Raw genomic sequence first — 20,060 nt, forward strand, 5'->3', positions numbered from 1 at the left:
ACGTGGGTGCAGGGGCCCAAGGACTTGGGCTATCCTCCACTGCTTTCCCAGGCCACAGCGGAGAGCTGGATTGGAAGAGCAGCTGGGACTAGAACCAGTGCCCATATGGGATGCTGGCACTGCAGGTGGTGGCTTTACCTGCTACGCCACAGCGCCGGCCTCTTATGAAATCTGTCCATTTTAAACTCCAGCCTCAGCTCCAAGTCACACATTGTCTCACTGAACTTGCAACTCAAGGAACTTGCAGATGGACGGTGCGGTTCGTTTTTAACCAGTTATTTCCCTATCCTTTGCAGAACCATCCTTCTGGTGCTGAGTACCGGGAAGAGGTGTAGGGCTGAAAAGAATGTTTCTCTGGGCCATGCACACTGCATTCAGATGTTCACTCTTTAATGGGTACCTTGAGTTCTAGAAGCCCTGAGGCAGCCTCCCCACGGCATGGACCCACAGAGGGGCAGGTCAGGGTTCTCTCCTCCCTCTTGCTGCTAGAATCTTCCCCCCTTAGGCATCAAGATGGGTAATCCTGGACAATACTTCCTACACAGCACTAATCGGCCCATCAGAATTTATGCATCTGTGCTACACCGAATGGCGGGAAGGCAAATTGGATTACTTCAGCTCTCTCCTTGGCCAGCTAATTCTCTTGAAGTCCCTCCTGTGTTCAGGTGGGTGCATGGCAATATCAACAAACCTGAGAGTAGATGAAAAACCAGTATCCCCTTCTTAGGTCTTCTCCATGTTTTCTAGCTGGTTCTATTGGAGTCTTGGTCATTATACTTGGGGCAGGATGGAGGTATAAAAAGCAGTGGGGAAGCCACTGTACTCCTCAGGAACCTAGCAAGATGTGTCTCAGTGGTTCAATGACTCTTCCTTTTCCCAGGTGTTCTTCTTATATGGCCCGAGATTGGGGCATTGAAGGTTTTGGCCATGTAGGCTTAGTTCTGCCCAACTTGGAGCTGAAAGAGCTGGTATCCATTCTCAAATGTTGGCAGCTACTTAGTGTAGAGGTCACCCTGGGGACTCCTGGTGGGCAGGAAAATCTCTGGCTATCAGCAATAAAACTTCCCAGCTCTGCCCAGGAGCGCAGATTACCTAACTGGGAAAACCCACTGGACTGCAGAACAGCTCCCTAACTACGAGGAGGCCGCCACTACAGGAATGCCCCTGGGATTACAGTCCTTGTATAGCCTCCAGCCTCTGGCTGTCCTGCTGCTCCTTTACAGGGGTTCAGTGAATCTCATGCTGCTCACTCTGATTGTGCTGGGGAATCTTTCACCACCCACGACCCTGGCCCCAGTCACTCTCTGCCGCATCTGGGTGAAGCACATCATGGCCTTTGCTTCCTATTGTGAACTTCACCCAGCGTCTTACACAGGTGTTGGCTCTCTCTACGACAGTGTTTTGTATTCTTGTGAGCTTCCAAATACTGGATTATCATCACAGTGTTAGGGACATCGTAGTTCACGACCCCTCCCCCCCACTTTGTACTCTCATTTACTCATATTTCTAAGGCTACTTCTGGATAACAACTTGCCTGTTACCATAATGTGGGATATAAAGATGGTCCTAAAAAATCTTTGTAGCATGACAGCCCGGGAAGGCAGTGGAGGATGGCCCAAGTGCTTGGGCCCTGCACCCCATGGGAGACCAGGAGAAGCACCTGGCTCCTGGCTTCGGATCAGCACGATGCGCCGGCCGCAGCGGCCATCGGAGGGTGAACCAACGGCAAAAAGGAAGACCTTTCTCTCTGTCTCTCTCTCACTATCCACTCTGCCTGTCCAAAAAAAAAAAAAGTTACAATAATTTAAAAAAAATTAAAAAAAAATCTTTGTAGCATGGTTAACTTTTCATGCATGTTCAGCTCATCATGCGTTTAATCACTCCTTCATCTCAGACATTAAAATGGGCACTGTGTGTACACTGGTGAATGAAATACACAGTTCTTGTCCTTCTGGTGACTACCATACGGTGACGGGGAAGACAGATAATACATAAGAAACTACATAAATAATTCAAAAAAGGTATGGTCGACACAATGAAAACCGATACCTGTGGGAATTATGTGGGAGGAGGGTTGGTGGGAACCAGTTGTAAGAAAAGATGGGGGGGAGGGACAGGTGTGGACATGGCATATACCAAAGCCTAAGGATACAGCAAGAAATGAAAAGGAAGTTTCTGAGTGGGAGTATCAGGAGAGGAGTAGAAAAATGGGAGGCTGTGTTGCAGGAAGCAGCAGGTGGGGGTGAGCGCTGGGGGCAGTCAGAATTCACCAGAGCAGTCAGAGTAGAGTTAGATTTACTGAATACATGCCAGGGGCAGCAGTCTACAGGACAGCGAGGCTGTCTGGTGCCCAGACTGCAATCTGAGAGGCCTGTCTGTGGCGGCAGCCTCCTCATAGGCCAGCTGTTTTGTTTTCTTGTGGTCCGATGGGGTCTCTCTCTCACATCCTTTGCCTTTCTTCTGGTCAGAGCTGGGAGGTTTCCACTGCTGTTACCTAGGGCCTTCCCCAGCTGCCATATGCTCCAGATGACCCCCCAGTCCCCTGAGAGATAAGAGGATGACCAATCTATGGCATTTGGGTGGAGGTCCAATTACTGCTTCCTGCTGCTCAGGGGTGTTATGTTGCCCCTGTCTTTGATTGTCAGTTTTCCAAGGAGTTTGGGGTGTCCCAGGGCCGTGGCTTCAGGAATCCAGTAGGTAGAAGAGCCTCAGGGAAGAGGGGGTGGTCCATTCTGGAAATAGATGCCCACATTACCCAGGGGACTGTAGGTGGCCTCACTTATGTCCTTATTGCTCTACCACTTGAAAATAGATCTGCGGTGTTCAGAAGGAGATATGCTGAATTAATTTGTTCAAAAAAGGAGGGCCAGGAGTAATGGCAAGGAGAGATACTAGAGGAATAACTAGGGATGGGAGAGAAGATAGAAGCCACATTCACCTGAGGAATTGAGAACCCAAGCCCAGGGTCTCTATTGCATCCACTCCTGCAAGGGTGTTTTTAATACTGTGCTGTACCTCTTCTGATTTTTTTTTTTGCATGGGATACTTGGGTGCAAGAGGAGAGACACTGACTGGGATCTGCAGCCATGGGTGTTGGGAGTTAGGGTGAGCACCACCTGAGACCTGTCTGAACAGCAGGCACAGATCTCTGACAAATTCACAGAATTATGTAACACGGATGGATTGCCCTCTGGGGGAGGTGTACTCTTGACCCTGGAGAGGAGGGTCCATGGGAAAAAGCCTTGGAGCGTTCTTGCTGTTGGCGCTGTCAGAAGGACTTGATGGGATCTGGTTCAGACAGATTCCAGTGGTCTGTTTTTTGTCCTGTGAGAGAACTTTAAGGTATACCCAGTCTCCAGGCACAAGTTTGTATAGGAAGGTGCGACTGGGCCTTGGGCTGTGTTGGCTTTGATAGTTCCAACCTGTATGGTTGGCCCTAGGGGGACTGGACATACTGTGCCAGGTAGTGGTTTCAGGGCCTCACAGGGGATCCGTCTGGAAGAAGGTAACTCACAGAGGAGCTTGAACAAGCTGCAGTGTGTCTCAGATCCTGGGGCACTGTGGGGCCTCAGGATGGCCAGAGGAGGAGTCAGCCATGGCTCTTGTACCTCTTGCATTGGTGTTGGGGGAGCTTCCCATGGTCTGCCTGCCCTCTCTGCTGTTCCTGAGGCCTGGGGAATGACGGGCCACGTGTAGTGTAATGGATATGGAGGGCTCTGGTGCCCTCTTGCACCGTCTGCTCGATAAAGCCTGGACTGTTGTCTGATTGCAGGGAGCAGGGGAGCCTGCAGCAAGGGGGGGTTATGGTCAGGGAGGGCTGCTACAACCTCAGAAGCCTTTTTGGACCTCGTAGGGAATGCTTCTACCCATCCAGCAAAGGTGCCCACAAAGACCAGAGATATTAAGCCTGCTGCAGGGAGGCATGGGTGTGAGATGTTTGCCAGTCATTGCCAGGCAGGGGCCCTGACTTTGGATAGGTTGAAGGAGAGTGGGAAGTTCATGGGCGTCCTCTGGGTTTGTGTGGTAGCCTGTGGGGAACGCATGAGAGCTTGCAGGGCTTGGGGTACATCCTTGCACTTAGTCCTTGGGGGCTTTGGCCTCCAGATGAGTAGCTTGGTGGAGGTCCTGGGAGAAGAAGCCTGTCATCAGGTCCTCTTAGTGCAGCTGAAGGCTCTAAGCCCTTTTGGGATTCTTCTTGGGTGTATTGAGGGGGAGAAGGGACCATGTTGAGAACCACAGCAGCCTGAAGGGACAATCTGGTGGCTGCCTTGGCTTGTTTGTCATCCTTGTTTCTAGTGGAAATCTCCTTATTTTGTGTCTGGTGAGCTTTGCAGTGGGTAATAGCAACCATCCCTGTGAGCACGTGAGCCTCCGGTAGGATCAGGATTTGGGGGCATGTTTCATGGGGGTTCTTGGAGTTCACCAGAGCAGTCAGAGTAGAGTTAGATTTACTGAATACACTGCCAGGGGCAGCAGCCTCACAGGACGGCGAGGCTGTCTGGTGCCCAGACTGCAATCTGAGAGGCTTCTATGTGGCGGTAACCTCCTCATAGCTCATTGTTTTGTTTCCTTGCTGTCCAGTGGGTTCTCCCTGTCACAAAATTTATTTTTCTGGGCGGAGCTAGGAAGTTTCCACTATTAGCTAGGGACTTTCCCAGCCCGCCAACAAGCCTGGGTGACCACCACAGACTGGAGAGGTAGGCAGGGCCCAGATCACATGGGGTGCTGTGGCCATGATTAAGAATTTGGGTACATGGCAGAGCTGACGTCCCACATGGGAGACTCAGAACAAGCTCCTGGATCAGCCTGGACCAGCCCTAGCTGATTCATTCATTTGGGGAGTAAGCCAGCAGATGGATGCTCGCTCTCTGTCTCTCCCTTCTGTCTGTAATCTGCCTTCCAAATACAAATAAATAAATATTAAAAAACATTTTTGGATATAATGAGAAATAATAAAAGGTTTTTAGAAGGAACATAATGTGGTGTTATTCATAGTTTCAAAAGAATATTCTTGCTGTTTTGTGGAGAAAAGACTGAAGGGGTATCCATTGATATTTGAGACACCCAAGAAGAGATACCACGCAGGAACTGGACGTTAAAGAGTTTGCAAAATCCTTGAAGAGAGCGTGGGTAGGAGGTAAAAATATGTGAGCCATTCCAGTGAGGAACTAAGCTGAGTCTTTCAGCCAAGGATTGTTCTTTTTTTTTAAAGATATGTTTACTTTTATTTGAAAGGCAGAGTTAGAGGCAGAGGCAGAGAGTGAGGTCTTGGATCTGCTGGTTCACTCCCCACATGGCTGCAGTGGCCAGAGTTGTGCCCATCTGAAGCCAGCAGCTTCTTCTGGGTCTCCCTGATGGTGCAGGGGTCCAAGGACTTGGGCCATCTTCCACTGCTTTCCCAGGCCACAGGAGAGAGCTGGATCGGAAGTGGAGCAGCCTGGATGCGAATGAGCACCCATATGGGATGCTGGTGCTGCAGGTGGTGGCTTTACCCACTGTGCCACAGAGCCAGCTTCCAGGATTGTTCTAAATGGGGTGGTCGGTTGAAGTTATTGGCTGGGGGGTGGGTAGACTATCAACCTTTGTGAGATACAAAGTTGTAAAGATTTACAACTACCCTCCTCATCACCAACCTTTATGTAGCAGTATAATTTGCATTTGGTCATAATTCTCTGATAAGTAGCCTGAAGCTCAGAGGAAGACTTGCTCAGTCTCTCAGCATTAGGATTTACACCTCAGCTATTGACTGCGCGGCCCATAATACCACCAAATATTGTTTCTGTCTTACAGGGATTAGAAAGAACACGGATAACTGGCTAAACCATGTAGGCTCTTCTTTTCTTTTACAACCTGCATTCTATTCCATGTTCTACACATCTGAAGCTTCCTATATTTCACTGTCAGCTAGGGTAGTAAAATCAGTAATGACAGAGAAAGAAGGGCTGAGAGGTATTATGAAGTAGACACTACTCTGACTGATGGGACCCATGGCGGTGGCGAAGCATTTGAGCAAAATACAGAGGATTGCACGAACAGGAACGTCATCGATAAAAATGGCCAGCACTTGTGGGACCGTGTATACACCAGGTACTACTGCACAGTCTCCTCTCAGTCACCCTGTGAGATGGGCCTGTTGTTAGCCTCCCTTCACAGGTGCTGGAATTACAGAAGTGACTCACTTAAGGCCAGGCAGCTAGAGGTGACCTGAGATTTAGATTCAGGTAATTCAGCTCCCTATTCTGTACTCTTGACCACTGTGCTATTTTGTCCCTCTCACGTTATCAACTAGAAGTCAGTTGAGAAGGGAGTTGGAAATGCCGTTAAGATGATACCAAGGCATGTAAGAAGGATTGAACAGAACGTGTGAATTCTGTAAGCTGTGTTTAAGGAAAGGTTTTAGGCTGGGGGATATACATTTAGGATGTATAAAACTATGAGCTAAGGGTTTTTGTTTTATGGAAACTTGGAAAGCTACTGCTTTCTGATACAGTTTTTATCTTGGAGAGAATATGCGTAGCAAGGACAGGCTGTGAAGTGAACCGTGGGAAATGTTCAAGTCAGGGCAGAGGGCTGCGCAAGAACCAAGGGATTATCAACGGGCTTGGTAAATAATTAAATACACAGGTGGGGGAGGGAGGAGTCAGAGATGAACAAGGCTTGATCCTGGTGACTAAGAGGACAATGAAGCCACTGAAGAGGGCAAAGGTCGTTTTGAAGACACACATTCTAGAAGATGTACGAGGTGGGATCCATGTCCAGAGTGAAATCCATATATCCACCCAAGAAAAGCATTCAAACCTGGTGGCTGCCTACTGTATCGGTATTAGTAGCTTTGCCTCCTCCTTGCTGCTACCAGTAGGTTAGGGCTCCTGACAGCATGTCACAGAAAACCTCACTCAAACAAACCCAGCCACAGCTCAGTAGTTTAACTGAACTCTCCGGAGGAATCCAGACCTCACGTGTTCAGAGCATCAGACACATCTGAGGCCGGAGCCCCATCTCTGAATCCGCCTTCTTAGAACCCATGTAGGAGACAGGGCTCCAGGCTGCCACCGGGAGAGGTCTGCAGCCCAGGACAGCGCACGGACTCCAGCGAGCTTCGCCGGTGGGGCTGGGAGGAGGAGCCCCGTGCGGTGCGGCCGCAGAGGGCCAGGCCGCGTCCCCACGGCTGCCGGGGCCGGGCTCGAGCACACGGCGGGGTCTGGCGTTCGCGGAGATCTACCTGAGAGACAGGGCCCACGGGGCCGGGGTGGAGCACACGGGGGGGGGGTCTGGCGTTCGCGGAGATCTACCTGAGAGACAGGGCCCACGGGGCCGGGGTGGAGCACACGGGGGGGTCTGGCGTTCGCGGAGATCTACTGAGAGACAGGGCCCACGGGGCCGGGGTGGAGCACACGGCGGGGTCTGGTGTTCGCGGAGATCTACCCGAGAGACAGGGCCCACGGGACCGGGGTGGAGCACACGGCGGGGTCTGGCGTTCGCGGAGATCTACCCGAGAGACAGGGCCCACGGGACCGGGGTGGAGCACACGGCGGGGTCTGGCGTTCGCGGAGATCTACCCGAGAGACAGGGCCCACGGGACCGGGGTGGAGCACACGGCGGGGTCTGGCGTTCGCGGAGATCTACCCGAGAGACAGGGCCCACGGGGCCGGGGTGGAGCACACGGCGGGGTCTGGTGTTTGCGGAGATCTACCCGAGAGACAGGGCCCACGGGGCCGGGGTGGAGCACACGGCGGGGTCTGGCGTTCGTGGAGATCTACCCGAGAGACAGGGCCCACGGGGCCGGGGTGGAGCACACGGCGGGGTCTGGCGTTCGTGGAGATCTACCCGAGAGACAGGGCCCACGGGGCCGGGGTGGAGCACACGGCGGGGTCTGGCGTTCGCGGAGATCTACCCGAGAGACAGGGCCCACGGGGCCGGGGTGGAGCACACGGCGGGGTCTGGCGTTCGCGGAGATCTACCCGAGAGACAGGGCCCACGGGGCCGGGGTGGAGCACACGGCGGGGTCTGGCGTTCGCGGAGATCTACCCGAGAGACAGGGCCCACGGGGCCGGGGTGGAGCACACGGCGGGGTCTGGCGTTCGCGGAGATCTACCCGAGAGACAGGGCCCACGGGGCCGGGGTGGAGCACACGGCGGGGTCTGGCGTTCGCGGAGATCTACCCGAGAGACAGGGCCCACGGGGCCGGGGTGGAGCACACGGCGGGGTCTGGCGTTCGCGGAGATCTACCCGAGAGACAGGGCCCACGGGGCCGGGGTGGAGCACACGGCGGGGTCTGGCGTTCGCGGAGATCTACCCGAGAGACAGGGCCCACGGGGCCGGGGTGGAGCACACGGCGGGGTCTGGCGTTCGTGGAGATCTACCCGAGAGACAGGGCCCACGGGGCCGGGGTGGAGCACACGGCGGGGTCTGGCGTTCGCGGAGATCTACCCGAGAGACAGGGCCCACGGGGCCGGGGTGGAGCACACGGCGGGGTCTGGCGTTCGCGGAGATCTACCCGAGAGACAGGGCCCACGGGGCCGGGGTGGAGCACACGGCGGGGTCTGGCGTTCGCGGAGATCTACCCGAGAGACAGGGCCCACACAAAGTGTTTCTGAACCAGGATGCCTTCCGCTTCGGAGCCAAGGGACCTGGGACTCGGGCCGTGGAGGCACTACCGCGAGAGCTTTGTCCTCTTACAGACTTCCCGAGCGGAGTCTTCACACCTGGTCCCGAGGAGACCCCCAGCCCCCGCAAGTCAGGGCCCCGGCCTGTGCCCCCCCAGTCCCCGCAAGTCGGGGTCCCGGCCTGTCCCTCCCCAGCCCCGCAAGTCAGGGCCCCGGCCTGTGCCCCCCCAGCCCCCGCAAGTCGGGGTCCCGGCCTGTGCCCCCCAGGCCCCCCAAGTCAGGGCCCCGGCCTGAGCCCCCCCCAGCCCCCGCAAGTCAGGGCCCCGGCCTGTGCCCCCCCAGCCCCCGCAAGTCGGGGTCCCTGCCTTTGCCCCCACAGCCCCCGCAGTCGGGGTCCCGGCCCGTCCCCGCCGCGGCCACGCAGGTCGGGGTCCCGGCCTGTCCCCGCCGCGGCCACGGAAAGCCCAGGAAGGCGACTCCAGCGCCGTCGGGCGCCCCCTGACCTCCCTCCTCCAGGGGCGGGCGCGGTCCCTCGCCCGGGACCCGAAGAGGGGCGTCGCGCGGCTCCAGCGCCGCCGCAGCGGGCCGCCTCCCGCCAACACCCGGCCGTGCCGGCGCGGGGCAGGGGGCGCCGGGGAACCCCGCTCCCCGCTCGGCCCCGCGCCGCCTCGCCGGCAACCCGCATGCGCACCGCGCCGCGCGGGGAGCCGAGGGGAGGGGCGGACGCAGAGCCGCGGCCGGCCGCGGGCCCCGGGGTCACCGACGACGCATGCGCCGGGAGCGCAATCACGGCCTCGGCTCGCGGCTGCCGGCGTCCGGAAGGAAACCCCGAGCCGCCGCCGCGCGCGCGCTCCCGGTGAGCGGCGCCCCACCGGGTGGGCCCGGGCCTGGCGTCCGCCGCTCGGCCGGCCGCGCATGCGTGCTGCGGGGCTGGCGGAGGAGGGGGAGGCGGAGCGGGCGGCTGTGGCGGTGCAGTGTTGTGGGGGGCGGGCGGGGGGCGCCACTCGCAGCCCCCGCTGCCGGCGGCTGCCGTCTCCCGGCCGCGGCGGGCTCGGGGCCTCCGCGCGCCCGCGGCCCGGGTGGGGGAGGGGAGGAGCCGGAGCCGCCGCGAGCCGCACGGTGAGGGCGCGGGGGGCGGCGGCCGGCCGGGGGCTGGGGCGGGGGCTGGGCGGGGGCCCGGCGGGCGCGGGGCTGGGCTGCGGCGCGGGGGCCCCGGGCCGCTGTGGCCCCGTCCCGCGCCGGCCGGCCGCCGGGCGCCCGCTAGGCCCTGTGACCCACTTTACTCCTGTCAGCGCCCGGGCAGGCTTGGCGCGGCGCCCATTGGGGCGCTGGGGCGGCCGGCTGCTGCGGGGATCCCCGCGCGGCCGCCGGGGCCGGGAGGGCTCGGGGCTCGGGCCCCGGGGAGCCCGCGGGCCGCGCCGCGCCCTGGCCGGCCGCCGCGGGCCCTCTGAGGAGATGGCGCTCGGGCCCGGGGGCGCCTGTCGCCTCCGGCAGAGTTTGTCTCGGGGCGCTGCGCAAAGTTCGCGGGCGAGGGATTAAGATGTTTGGGGGGTTGGGAAAAAACACGCACGCGGAGCTTTTCGGTGGAACGCGTTTCCACGAACTTTTCGAAGACCCCGCGGAGCCTGGCCAGGGTCTCCCGCCGGGGTGGGAGCCGAACCCTGGGCCGGCAGGTGGGCCGTCCAGCCCGGTTGTGGGTTTCTGTCTGTCCCCTGTGCCTCTCAGGCTCGCTTTGAAAAAAAGAAGCCAAAACCAAAAAAATCACTGTTTTCTCTTAACAGGGAAAGAGAAGCACGCGACGCGAAGACGCGTCCGCCGCCGCTGGTGGGGTGACCCTCGCGCCGAGGCCCGGGATCAAAGGTAATTGCGCCGGAAGGTGGCATTGCACTTGGAGCTGCCGTCGACGTGATGGAGGGACATCGGGTGTTTTCCTCTTCCTGTTGGAAAACACCCTTCCTAGGCGGTCATCAGATAATGGGTTGGTGGCTCTGAAAAGCCCCGGGGACACCTGCAGTCTGGTCGGAGGGGCTTGCTGGGAGGGGGTTGTCATTCAGAGTTGGCACGAGGAAGGGAGAGGGACGCCGGGGTAGAGGGGGCTCTGGTCACCTGTAGAAGGGGGGTAGAGGAGGCCCTGGTCACCTGTGGAAGGGAGCCAGGCCTTTTTCTCCGAGTGCGGACACGGGAGGAAAGCGAGTGTGCCTGCGGGAAAGTGGAAGGAACGCCGGTGTGAGGTAGGGTGAGCCGTGCGCTGTGTTGCCTGTGAGGGTGAGCGGCAACTGTGGACTTGGCGTACGCTCCTTGCGTGGGAAGGAGCTCTGGGGAGACCCTGGAAGGAGAGGGCGCAGCCTGCGTCAGCTGACTGTCCGTTTTCAGACTGTGACTGCCTTGTGCATTCGCATACCTGGTGAAACAAAAAAAAAAACCTTCCTTCCCAAAATAGTTTATATGGTTTTGTTTAGTTTTATGGTATTTTGTTTATGGTGATTTGGGGCCATTTTGAGTATTTTAGTTATTTTCTTGGAAAAATAAAGCTTAGGTGAAACTGACTACTTCCACTTGGATTTTAAGATGTGAGACTATGGACAAGTAACTTTGAAAAGCTGTTTAGCGATCTTGTAGCTTGCTGAAAGGGATAATGACCTGGTTTATAATTGGTGTCGCAGCTGGCTGGAATATGCTTTCAGAGCATCTTTGTGTCTCTCCCCTTTTCTCATGAGTCAGTTGTGTTTTATTAAGCCCCAGTTTTTGTTACAAATAGCGGATAGGAGTACTTCATTAAAATGATAGTAAACTTAATAAACTAATACAGGGTAGTTTGGCTTTTCAGGTTGGGAAGGTTCTTAAGAAAATCGGAGAAGACCTCTCAAGTGAAATGTGAATTTGTGTAGAGTTATTGCTTAAGGAAAAAACAGGCAGCATTCTCTTTGTACAAAAAACATGTTTTTATGACTGTGCATTATTTAAAGCCTCGTATTAATGACTTTTTCGCTCTGTCAGCCACAAGGGTAGATTGGAAAAGAGGTTGTTGGGGTAGATATTGTTTTAGGAGGGATGTTGGTGCTCCCTTTGGTGATTAATATCGTGTGGTCAGAGTACTAGTGAGTGGAGTCTGCTCAGTTTTCACAACGTTACTTTTTTTCAGCCTTCTTTTGTAGGATAGGATAACTTTTATTTCTGTGTGATGTGGAACTTTCTGATGGCCAAACTTGTGCAAGATGGCACTTACCTTTTTTAGTTGAACTCCTTGTGAATCTGTTCAGTCTTTTTAGAACGTTTTATTTTTACATTCGAGAGAGGGGAGGGAAAAGAGAAATCTCCCATTTGCTGGTTCACTCTCCGAATGCTGAGAGGAGCTGGGGCTGGCCCAGGCTGAAGTTGGGACCCAGGAACTTGATCTGGGTCTCCCACGTGCACGTTAGAGGGAGGCTGGGTTCTGCAGAGCTGGGATTCAAATCAAGGCTGCCTGCTGCAGCTCGTGGGCCAAGTGCCCGTCCGTCCCTTCATTCAGTCTTCTCTAGGAAGTCAAAGCACATTGGAAATTTTACCTAAAATGTTTTAAAAATTATAGAGGTTGATTCTCATGAAAAAGTAAAAGCAATGTAGTGTAGTTGCAATAAGTGAAAATCTCCTTTACATAGTTTAGTTTGGATTTCACGTACCTCCCCAGACACAGCCGCTGCTAGCACTTCCGTGTGTGGCCTTCTAGATGTTTTTCTGTGCTTTACAGATACATCCTATTCAGTCGTGAAAACGGTTGTCTTGAGTTACCTTGCACTCTGCCAGGTTGCCCCTGTTGTGGGCTCATGACCACAGGGCTGGCTGGCGACCACGTTGAGCATCTCGTTGCACCTGAGGGCAGACTCATCTTTTCACTGGTGAGGTGCTAGTCCCCGGGAGGCACTTGCAGTTTGCAAAGGTTGTGCTGATGTGAGGGGTTCTTTGGTCTGGATGGAATTCACTTGGATTTTAGGACCCTTGAGAGCCTGTGTTGTAGGATTTTCTTTGGCTTTTGACCTTGTCTGTGGTTTGTGGGTTAAACTTTGATTTTACTCTCCTGTACTTGCAAACCACAGGGGAAGCCCCCTAGATGACATCAGCCTCTCCTTCTGAAGTGAACCTGAGGAACCTCTGTAGTTGACGGAGGGACACTGATTGACTTGCATGGAATCAGCCCTTAAAGCGGAAAGGGAAGAGGTGGCCCTTTGGTCTGGCTTGTGTTTAACAGCAAAAACACTGCCTTGCCTTTCTAGGAGAGAGAGAGAGAGAGAGAGAGAGAGAGAGAGTTTTACCAAGCTACAAAGAATTACCAGGCTGTGTTGCTTTCTAGGTAATGGAGTTTGTAGGAAGTTCAGAGTATTACCCAAGACTCCTGTGCTAGGTGCCTAGAAAGATGCAGTACAGTTGACCCTGCTGCCCTCAGTGGTTTGAAATCCAGTCTGCTTAAACTGGTATGTACATAATTATAACAAAGGTAACACAGGGAAAATAGATTGTAGGAGAAAAAAAAATGCAAGGTTTAGAAGGGTGATAAGATTTCCAGATTTCCAGCTTGTTTTTTGGTGGGCAGAACATAGGGTTTTGAGGGAGAATGTATACCTCAACCTTTTAATTGATTAAGAAAGGATAGAGGGGCCAGCATTGTGGCACAGCTGGTTAAGCCACTACCTGCACTGCCAGGATCCAGTATGTTCACCGATTTGAGTCCTGGCTGCTCCACTTCCGATCCAGCTCCCTGCTGATGTACCTGGGAAAGCAGCAGCAGATGATCCAAGTGCTTGGGCTCTTGCCACCCAAGTGGGAGATCCGGATGAAGCTCCTGGCTTTGCCTGGCCAGCCCTGCCCTTTGCAGCCATGTGGGGAGTGAACCAGACGGTGGAGGATCTGTCTCTGTCTCTTCCTTTCTCTTTTCTTTTCTTTTCTTTTCTTTTTTTTTTTTTTGACAGGCAGAGTTAGAGAGAGAAAGGTCTTCCTTTTCTGTTGGTTCACCCCACAAATGGCTGCTATGGCCGGCGCGCTGCGGCCTACTGCGCCGATCCAAAGCCAGGAGCCAGGTGCTTCCTCCTGGTCTCCCATGTGGGTGCAGGGCCCAAGCACTTGGGCCATCCTCCACTGCACTCCCAGGCCACAGCAGAGAGCTGGACTGGAAGAGGAGCAACCGGGACAGAATCCGGCGCCCCGACCGGGGCTAGAACAAGGTGTGCTGGCGCCAAAGGTGGGGGATTAGCCTAGTGAGCTGCGGCGCCGGCCAACTCTGCCTTTCAAATAAATAAATAAAAAAGATAGAACACGGGCTGACAAAGTGGATGAAGCCACTGCTTGTGATCCCACTATCCTGTATGAGTGCTGTTTCGAGTCCCAGCTGCTCCATTTCCTGTCTGGCTTCCTGCTAATGGGCCCGGGAAAGCAGTGGAAGAAAGCCTAAATGCTTGGGCCCACTACTACTCATTTGGATGACTAGGATGTTGTTCTTGGCTTGTGGCTTCTTCAGCCTGGCCCAGCCTCTGCTGTTGCAGCCATTTGGGGAGTGAACCAGAGGATGGACGATCTCTCTCCCACCCTCCCTTTCAAATATAAATTTTTAAAAAGAAAAAAGGACAAATTTCAAAAGCTCAAATATTAGCTCTCAATGTGAAGAGTTATTTATATCCTTTTAACAGGCATCTGTGAGACTGATAGCAATTTTAAAAGTTTTTTTTTTTTTTAAAGCTTTCCCACTGGAAAGAACTATTTGCTGTTGTATTTGTTATAATACAACCTCTGCAGTCCTTAGGAAAAATTAATTCTGTCATTTAACTCTTATCTACCATCAAATGTGTCAGGCACTGTTAGTATTAAAAGAAAGTTATTTCCTCTTATCTCATTGTTTCTTCAAAGCACATACTTAATGTCACTTCACGTTTTTACTTTGGTGACAGGTCAAATACAATATTTACTTACTGTGAATATTTTAATAAAGCAGTAGCATTGTGGAGGGAGAAACTGCCTCTTACTATTTATGTCTGTTTGCTTACAGTTCTTTGCAGGTGTATAAAGTCAAATATTTTTTAAGTGTTTCTTATAAACATTATACCAGTGGACATTGCATTTCTCTCTTTCTGAGTCCAAAGTTCTGGACATAGTTGTGTGTGTTTTTATAGAACTCTTTCAAGTGTTGGAGCAAATTACTCTTACTAATTGACTGTAATTATATAATAGCATGTATGTTTATAGTTTGCTTTACAACCATTTGTTAATGGCTGTTCGCTGTTGCTTCATAAGTTAGGCGGATGAAGAGATTCCTGTTTTCCTCTGTGTTTTTGGTTATGCAGCTGTTATGTTACCAAAAGTTTTTTGCATAAATATAGTCTCAACTCAGTTATATTTTTGTGTATTTTACAAAGATACAATTCTGCTTATTTTTTAGTATTAGAAGGTCATAAAAATCAGTTGTAAATGAAATTTTATGAATGTGTTTTACTTTATAGCAAGTTGTATTGATGATTTACTTTTTATTCAGAAATATTTTTATTTCTACGTTAAGGTCAGATATTAAGACAAACATTCCTATCTTTTGTAAAGAGTTCACATTTAGAAGGCACATTTGCCTTCTCAGAGTGTATATTAGCAGGAGGCTAGAATTGGGAGTGGAGCCGGGACTTGATCCTAGGTGTTCTGTATGGAATGGGGTTGTCCCAGACAGCATCTTTTATTTATTTATTCATTTATCTAAAAATACTAAGATTTAAATATGGGGCTGGCTTTGTGTTGTAGTGGGCAGAGCTGCCCCTCTAATGCCGGCATACCATATGAGTGCTGATTCGTGTGCCAGCTACTCCATTTCCCATTCAGCTCCTTGCTAATGACCTGGAGAAAGCAGCGGAAGATAGCCCAAATGTTTGGGTGCCTGCCACCCATGTGAGAGGCTCAGATGTAGCTCTTGGCTTTGGCCAGGCTCAGCCCTGGCCCTGTAACCACTTGGGGAGTGAATAGCAGACAGAAGATCTCTGTCTCTCCCTCTCTCTAGCTCTGACTTTCAGATACATAAATAAATCTTAAAGAAGATTTATGTATTTGAAATGCAGAATTAAAGGGGGCTGGATAGAGGGGAGAGATGGATCAGTCTGCTATCAGCTGATTCATAGATGGTTGTAAGAGCCAGTTATGAGCCGGGCTGGGCCAGGAGCTCCATCTAGGTCTTCACATGAGTGGTAGGGACCCAAGCACTTGGGCCATCTGTTGCTGCCTTCTCAGGCACTTAAGCAGGAAATTGAATTGCAAGTGGAGTAACTGGGACTTGAACTCCAATATGTCGTGCTATTGTCACAAGTAGTGGCTTAATCCATTGCTTCACAATTCTAGCCCCTCAAGCAGTGTCTTCACTGTCACTTGCCTTCTCTGTGTTTTAAAACCAAAGAACAAATGGAGTTGTACCAATGAAGGTTAAACTGTATGCAAATCTGGTAATTTATCTTTTATATTAATATAGTTTAATGTCAGCAGTTGCCTTTCTTGATCTCATCCTTCCAGTTATAAAAACAACACATTTCTAATATAGAACATTTGGGAAGCAATAAAAATGTACATATTAAATTTTTAAAATATCATTGGAAATACCATCACCAATGGATGCTGTTGTTAATCTTCTGGAATATCTTCCTCCTGCATTTGATTTAGTCATTATGTGAGTGTGTGTACACTTACAGATGTGTGATGTGTGGGCTTGTAATGCAGGCACTGCAGTGCAGACTGGCAGTATGTCAGTCTTCACGTCAAAGGTTTTCTACAACATTTCAGTGGCTATAGTATTTTCATCTATGTTTTTTGTAATAATTATTAATATTTTTGTGTTGGATACTTCCAATTTTTCAAAAATTAATGCTGTCACATCTGAACTGGTAGCATTAATAAGCAGGTAGAATTGATACCTTGAAATATTTCAGTAGACTATCTTCTGAACTAGAATTCATATAGAATGATAGTGACTCTATATTAAAAATCAGGTCAAACAGAAACTTTGCGTTTTTTGTTAAAAACAAAATACCATAAACAGCTGGGACTCAAACCTGCGTGTATATGGGATGCCAGCTTTGTATCCAGCAGCTTAGCCCACTGTGCCACAACACAGGCTCCAAAATAAAGTGCTAATTTACAAAACTGATGACTAGTTTTTCTGTGTGCTTAAAACTTAAATTCTACTTGAGGTAATATTAGATGTTATTGAGGAACAAACCCCACAAATTAAAATAAGAGAAAAATATTAGGATTAAATTTGATTTTGCAACTTTAACTTATGTAGTTTAGAAGAAATTTCACAACTTCTTATTAGAAACGAGAAATGAAAGAAATAATTAGTGGAAAAGCTATTTCTCTGAAAATTTTTGTTTCTATCAGAAATGATGAGATACACACACACACACACACATGAACACTGAGTCTGTGTTGAAAACCATATGTATGTCTTAGTTTTAGCAGTAGAGTTTGTGAAATACGTTTACATTGTTCAACTTTTTAGACTTGATTACATTCTTCTGTTTTCTGTAAGCCTGTTACTTTGATCATTAAAATTTGTAATATTGATATGTTTTTGAAAATGATTTTGTGGATTTTTTTTTTTTTTTTGTGAAGTGAATCATGCTATTTGGAAAAGAGTTAAAGTACTGAAAACCGTAAAGAAAATCTATGGTGAAAAAAATCATCTAAAATCTCAATAAATTGTGAATTTTGTCTGCATTTTTTAAGGGGGTCTGTGTGTATGTGTATGTTTGAGGATACTTGATATTTTATAGTCAGTGGAATACAAGCAGCTTGTAAATGCTTTTTTCATGTTTTCTGAATGTCTTATAAATGCAGACTTTCATTTTAATCTAGTTTTAGTCTTTTAGTATTTATTTCAGTTACATTTTTGCTGTTGACCATTGAGCTTGTAACTGTCATCAACTTTTAACTTTTTTCTTGAAAGGGTTTTTTTCCTGAGTCATCTGTTTGACTTTATTTATTTATTTATTTTGCTTTTCGTTAGTCAAATTGTTTTATTCTGCTTTCCTTCTTTTGGCTTGTTATATATGCTTTTACTGTATCGTCAGTGCTCACTCCAGAGATTGGGTCAGGCATTCTTGAGCTTGGTAATTTGTTTTAGAGTACTCGTCTACCATTCTGCAGAAGTACCAGGTCCTTTCTGCAGTTTAACTCCAATTCCAACTTTTTTCCCATTATTATTGCTCTGCATTTTATTTATATGTATGTTAAATCCCACATGGGCTTGGAAAATTTTTATTTGTATTTACCATTTCTAGGGCTCTTCATTCCTACATTATTGTTTCTGTCTAGATAATTTTATTTCCTACTGAATAGCTTCTTTAAGTATGTATTTTAATGTTGGCTTTCCTACCAACTGAATTTTTGCATTTTTTTGTACCTCTGAAAAATATCTTAGCTTCATCCTTTACTAAGGCTGTTTCTTCTTCTTCTTCTTCTTTTTTTTTTTATTGGATTTAATTTCCAAGTCGGAGTTACTTTCAAAATTTTAAAAATATTTCATTCAAAGTGACTATTGATAAGTAATGACTTTGCCCTGCCATTTTTCCTTAAATACTCCTATTTTTCACTTTGGATTTCCTTTGAACTTTTATTGGGAGATTTTCTGCCTTTACCTTCTTTTGTAGTGATGACCATGTTCCTGTGTTTCTTTGTGTAGCACATCCTTAAGCATCTTTTGCAAGGCTGGATGGGTGGTGACAAATTCTTTAAATTTCATTTTGTTATGGAAGGTTTTTATTTCACCTTCATTCAGAAATGAGAACTTTCTGGGTTGACGGTTTTGGAATATATCTCAACATTCTCTCCTAGCTGTAGGGTTTCTGATGAGAAGTCTGCTTGTGAGTCTAATTAGAGACCCTCTGAAAGTAATCTGACATTCCTCTTGTGCACATTTTAGGATCTTTCTTTATGTTTTACTGTGGAAACTTTGATTATAGTGTGTCATGGTGAAGATCTTTTCTGGTCATGTCTATTAGGAGTTCTGTGTGCATCCTGTACTTGGATGTCCCTTTCTCCAAATTAGGGGAGTTTTCTGTTGTTGTTTCACAAAAAGGCCTTCTAATCCTTTCTTTCCGCACCTTCAGGAACTCCTAGAACCCATTTTTTGGGTTGTTTGATAATATCCTGTAGATTCCCAACAGTGTTTTTTAGTTTTCTAATTCTTCCTGTGTTTGGTCTGACTGTATAATTTCCTGTGCTTTGTCTTCTAAGTCTGATATTCTTTCTTCTGATTCACCAATTTCTTTTAAGGCTTTCCACTGCATTTTTTATTTGCTGTATTGAATTCTTCATTTCCAAGATTTCATTTTGCTTTCTTTAAGATCTCAATTTCATGGGAGAAATTTTCTTTCATGTCAAGTATGGATTTGGTTAGTGGAGTCTCTGCTTTCAGGGAATACTAAGAGGTGTGTGGTGAGTGTGGCCAAGGAGCTCTGTTCAGTGTTCCAGGGAAAGGGAGTGTAAAGGTGACACTCAGGTTGGGTGTGGTAAATCTCTCTCTCTCTCTCTCTTTTTTTTAAATCAGAGGGGATGTTTTTCTTTTGTTGGCTTAGACTCTGCTCATTTCCTCTCCTCAAAGGAGACAGTGTCTGGGTGCTAGCCCCAGTGGGTATAATATTCACCTGCACTTCCACAAGGACCACACAGAGCATCTATGCAGTTCTCAGTGTAAGCAGATCCCCAGCAGTGTCCCTCACCAGGGAATGAGGGAGTCCTGAGCATGTGGAGCCTCCCACAGTGACTGCCCAAAGTCCCAGCAACACCCAGAGCCCGCCCACGCAGCCTCAGTGTTTTCACAGTCCTGGCACAGAAGCCTCCCATAGTCAGGAGCACCCAGCCCCGGTCAGTTCTCCCCGCCAGACTCAGGAGGCTCCACAAGGCTTGTTGCTGGGTGCAGCGGTTATGTATGTTCAAAATGGCACCCACTCCGTTGGCTTGTTACAGAATGCTGTTGCAGGTGTAGAAACATGACTTCTTCCCTAGTTTGGCAGGTACACTATCCCCCCAGAGCTCCAAGCCAATTCCCTCCTGGTTTTTCCTGCAGCTTTATTGCCAGTGGCTTGAGTTGCTGCAGTCTGGTCTTGCCTCTCCCAAGCTGGTGTGGAGGCTCTCGGCTGCTGGGTCCTGATTTGTGTGTGCCCCCACCATCCACGTGGGTCAGCTGGGTCCCTCTAATTTGGATGGAGTTTCCTCTGCCATTTTCTCCTTAACTCTGCCCTGAGACTGCCATTGCTGATTCTTTTTTGGCCTAGGATATGACTTATGGTAAATGTTCTGTGTGCATTTTAAAGTAACAGTCTGTTGAATGGAGTGTTCTATAAAGTGTGATAAACTGTTTTGTGTATGGCTCTTAATTGTTGATTGAATGCCAAACATTGTGCATTTAAAATAAACAAGCACTACTAGAAAAGGTTCACCTTTTCTTCTAGGCAGGTAGAA

General features: G+C 49.8%; 2 protein-coding genes across 6 annotated transcripts in view; both read left to right on the plus strand.

The window, feature by feature from the left end:
* The first annotated feature begins 6,681 nt into the window (after positions 1 to 6,681).
* On the plus strand, positions 6,682 to 9,466 carry LOC133765374 (collagen alpha-1(I) chain-like). The gene is made up of 2 exons (XM_062198942.1): positions 6,682 to 6,855; positions 7,031 to 9,466. Exons 1-2 carry the CDS (start codon positions 6,682 to 6,684, stop codon positions 9,464 to 9,466), a joined length of 2,610 nt encoding a protein of 869 aa, XP_062054926.1.
* CLOCK (clock circadian regulator) overlaps positions 9,444 to 20,060 on the plus strand; it is a 112,698-nt gene continuing 102,081 nt past the window's right edge. Inside the window, exons 1-2 of one of the 5 annotated variants that reach the window (XM_062198812.1) lie at positions 9,444 to 9,462; positions 10,388 to 10,466. The gene's annotated coding sequence lies outside the window, so the exon portion shown is untranslated. Of the gene's footprint in view, positions 9,463 to 9,705; positions 9,726 to 10,337; positions 10,467 to 12,952; positions 13,055 to 20,060 lie in introns of those variants that run through there. The other 4 variants (XM_062198811.1, XM_062198815.1, XM_062198814.1 and 1 more) reach the window with 4 other exon arrangements.

The sequence above is a fragment of the Lepus europaeus genome, chromosome 8, assembly GCF_033115175.1.
Source record: "Lepus europaeus isolate LE1 chromosome 8, mLepTim1.pri, whole genome shotgun sequence".
Lineage (NCBI taxonomy): Eukaryota > Metazoa > Chordata > Mammalia > Lagomorpha > Leporidae > Lepus > Lepus europaeus.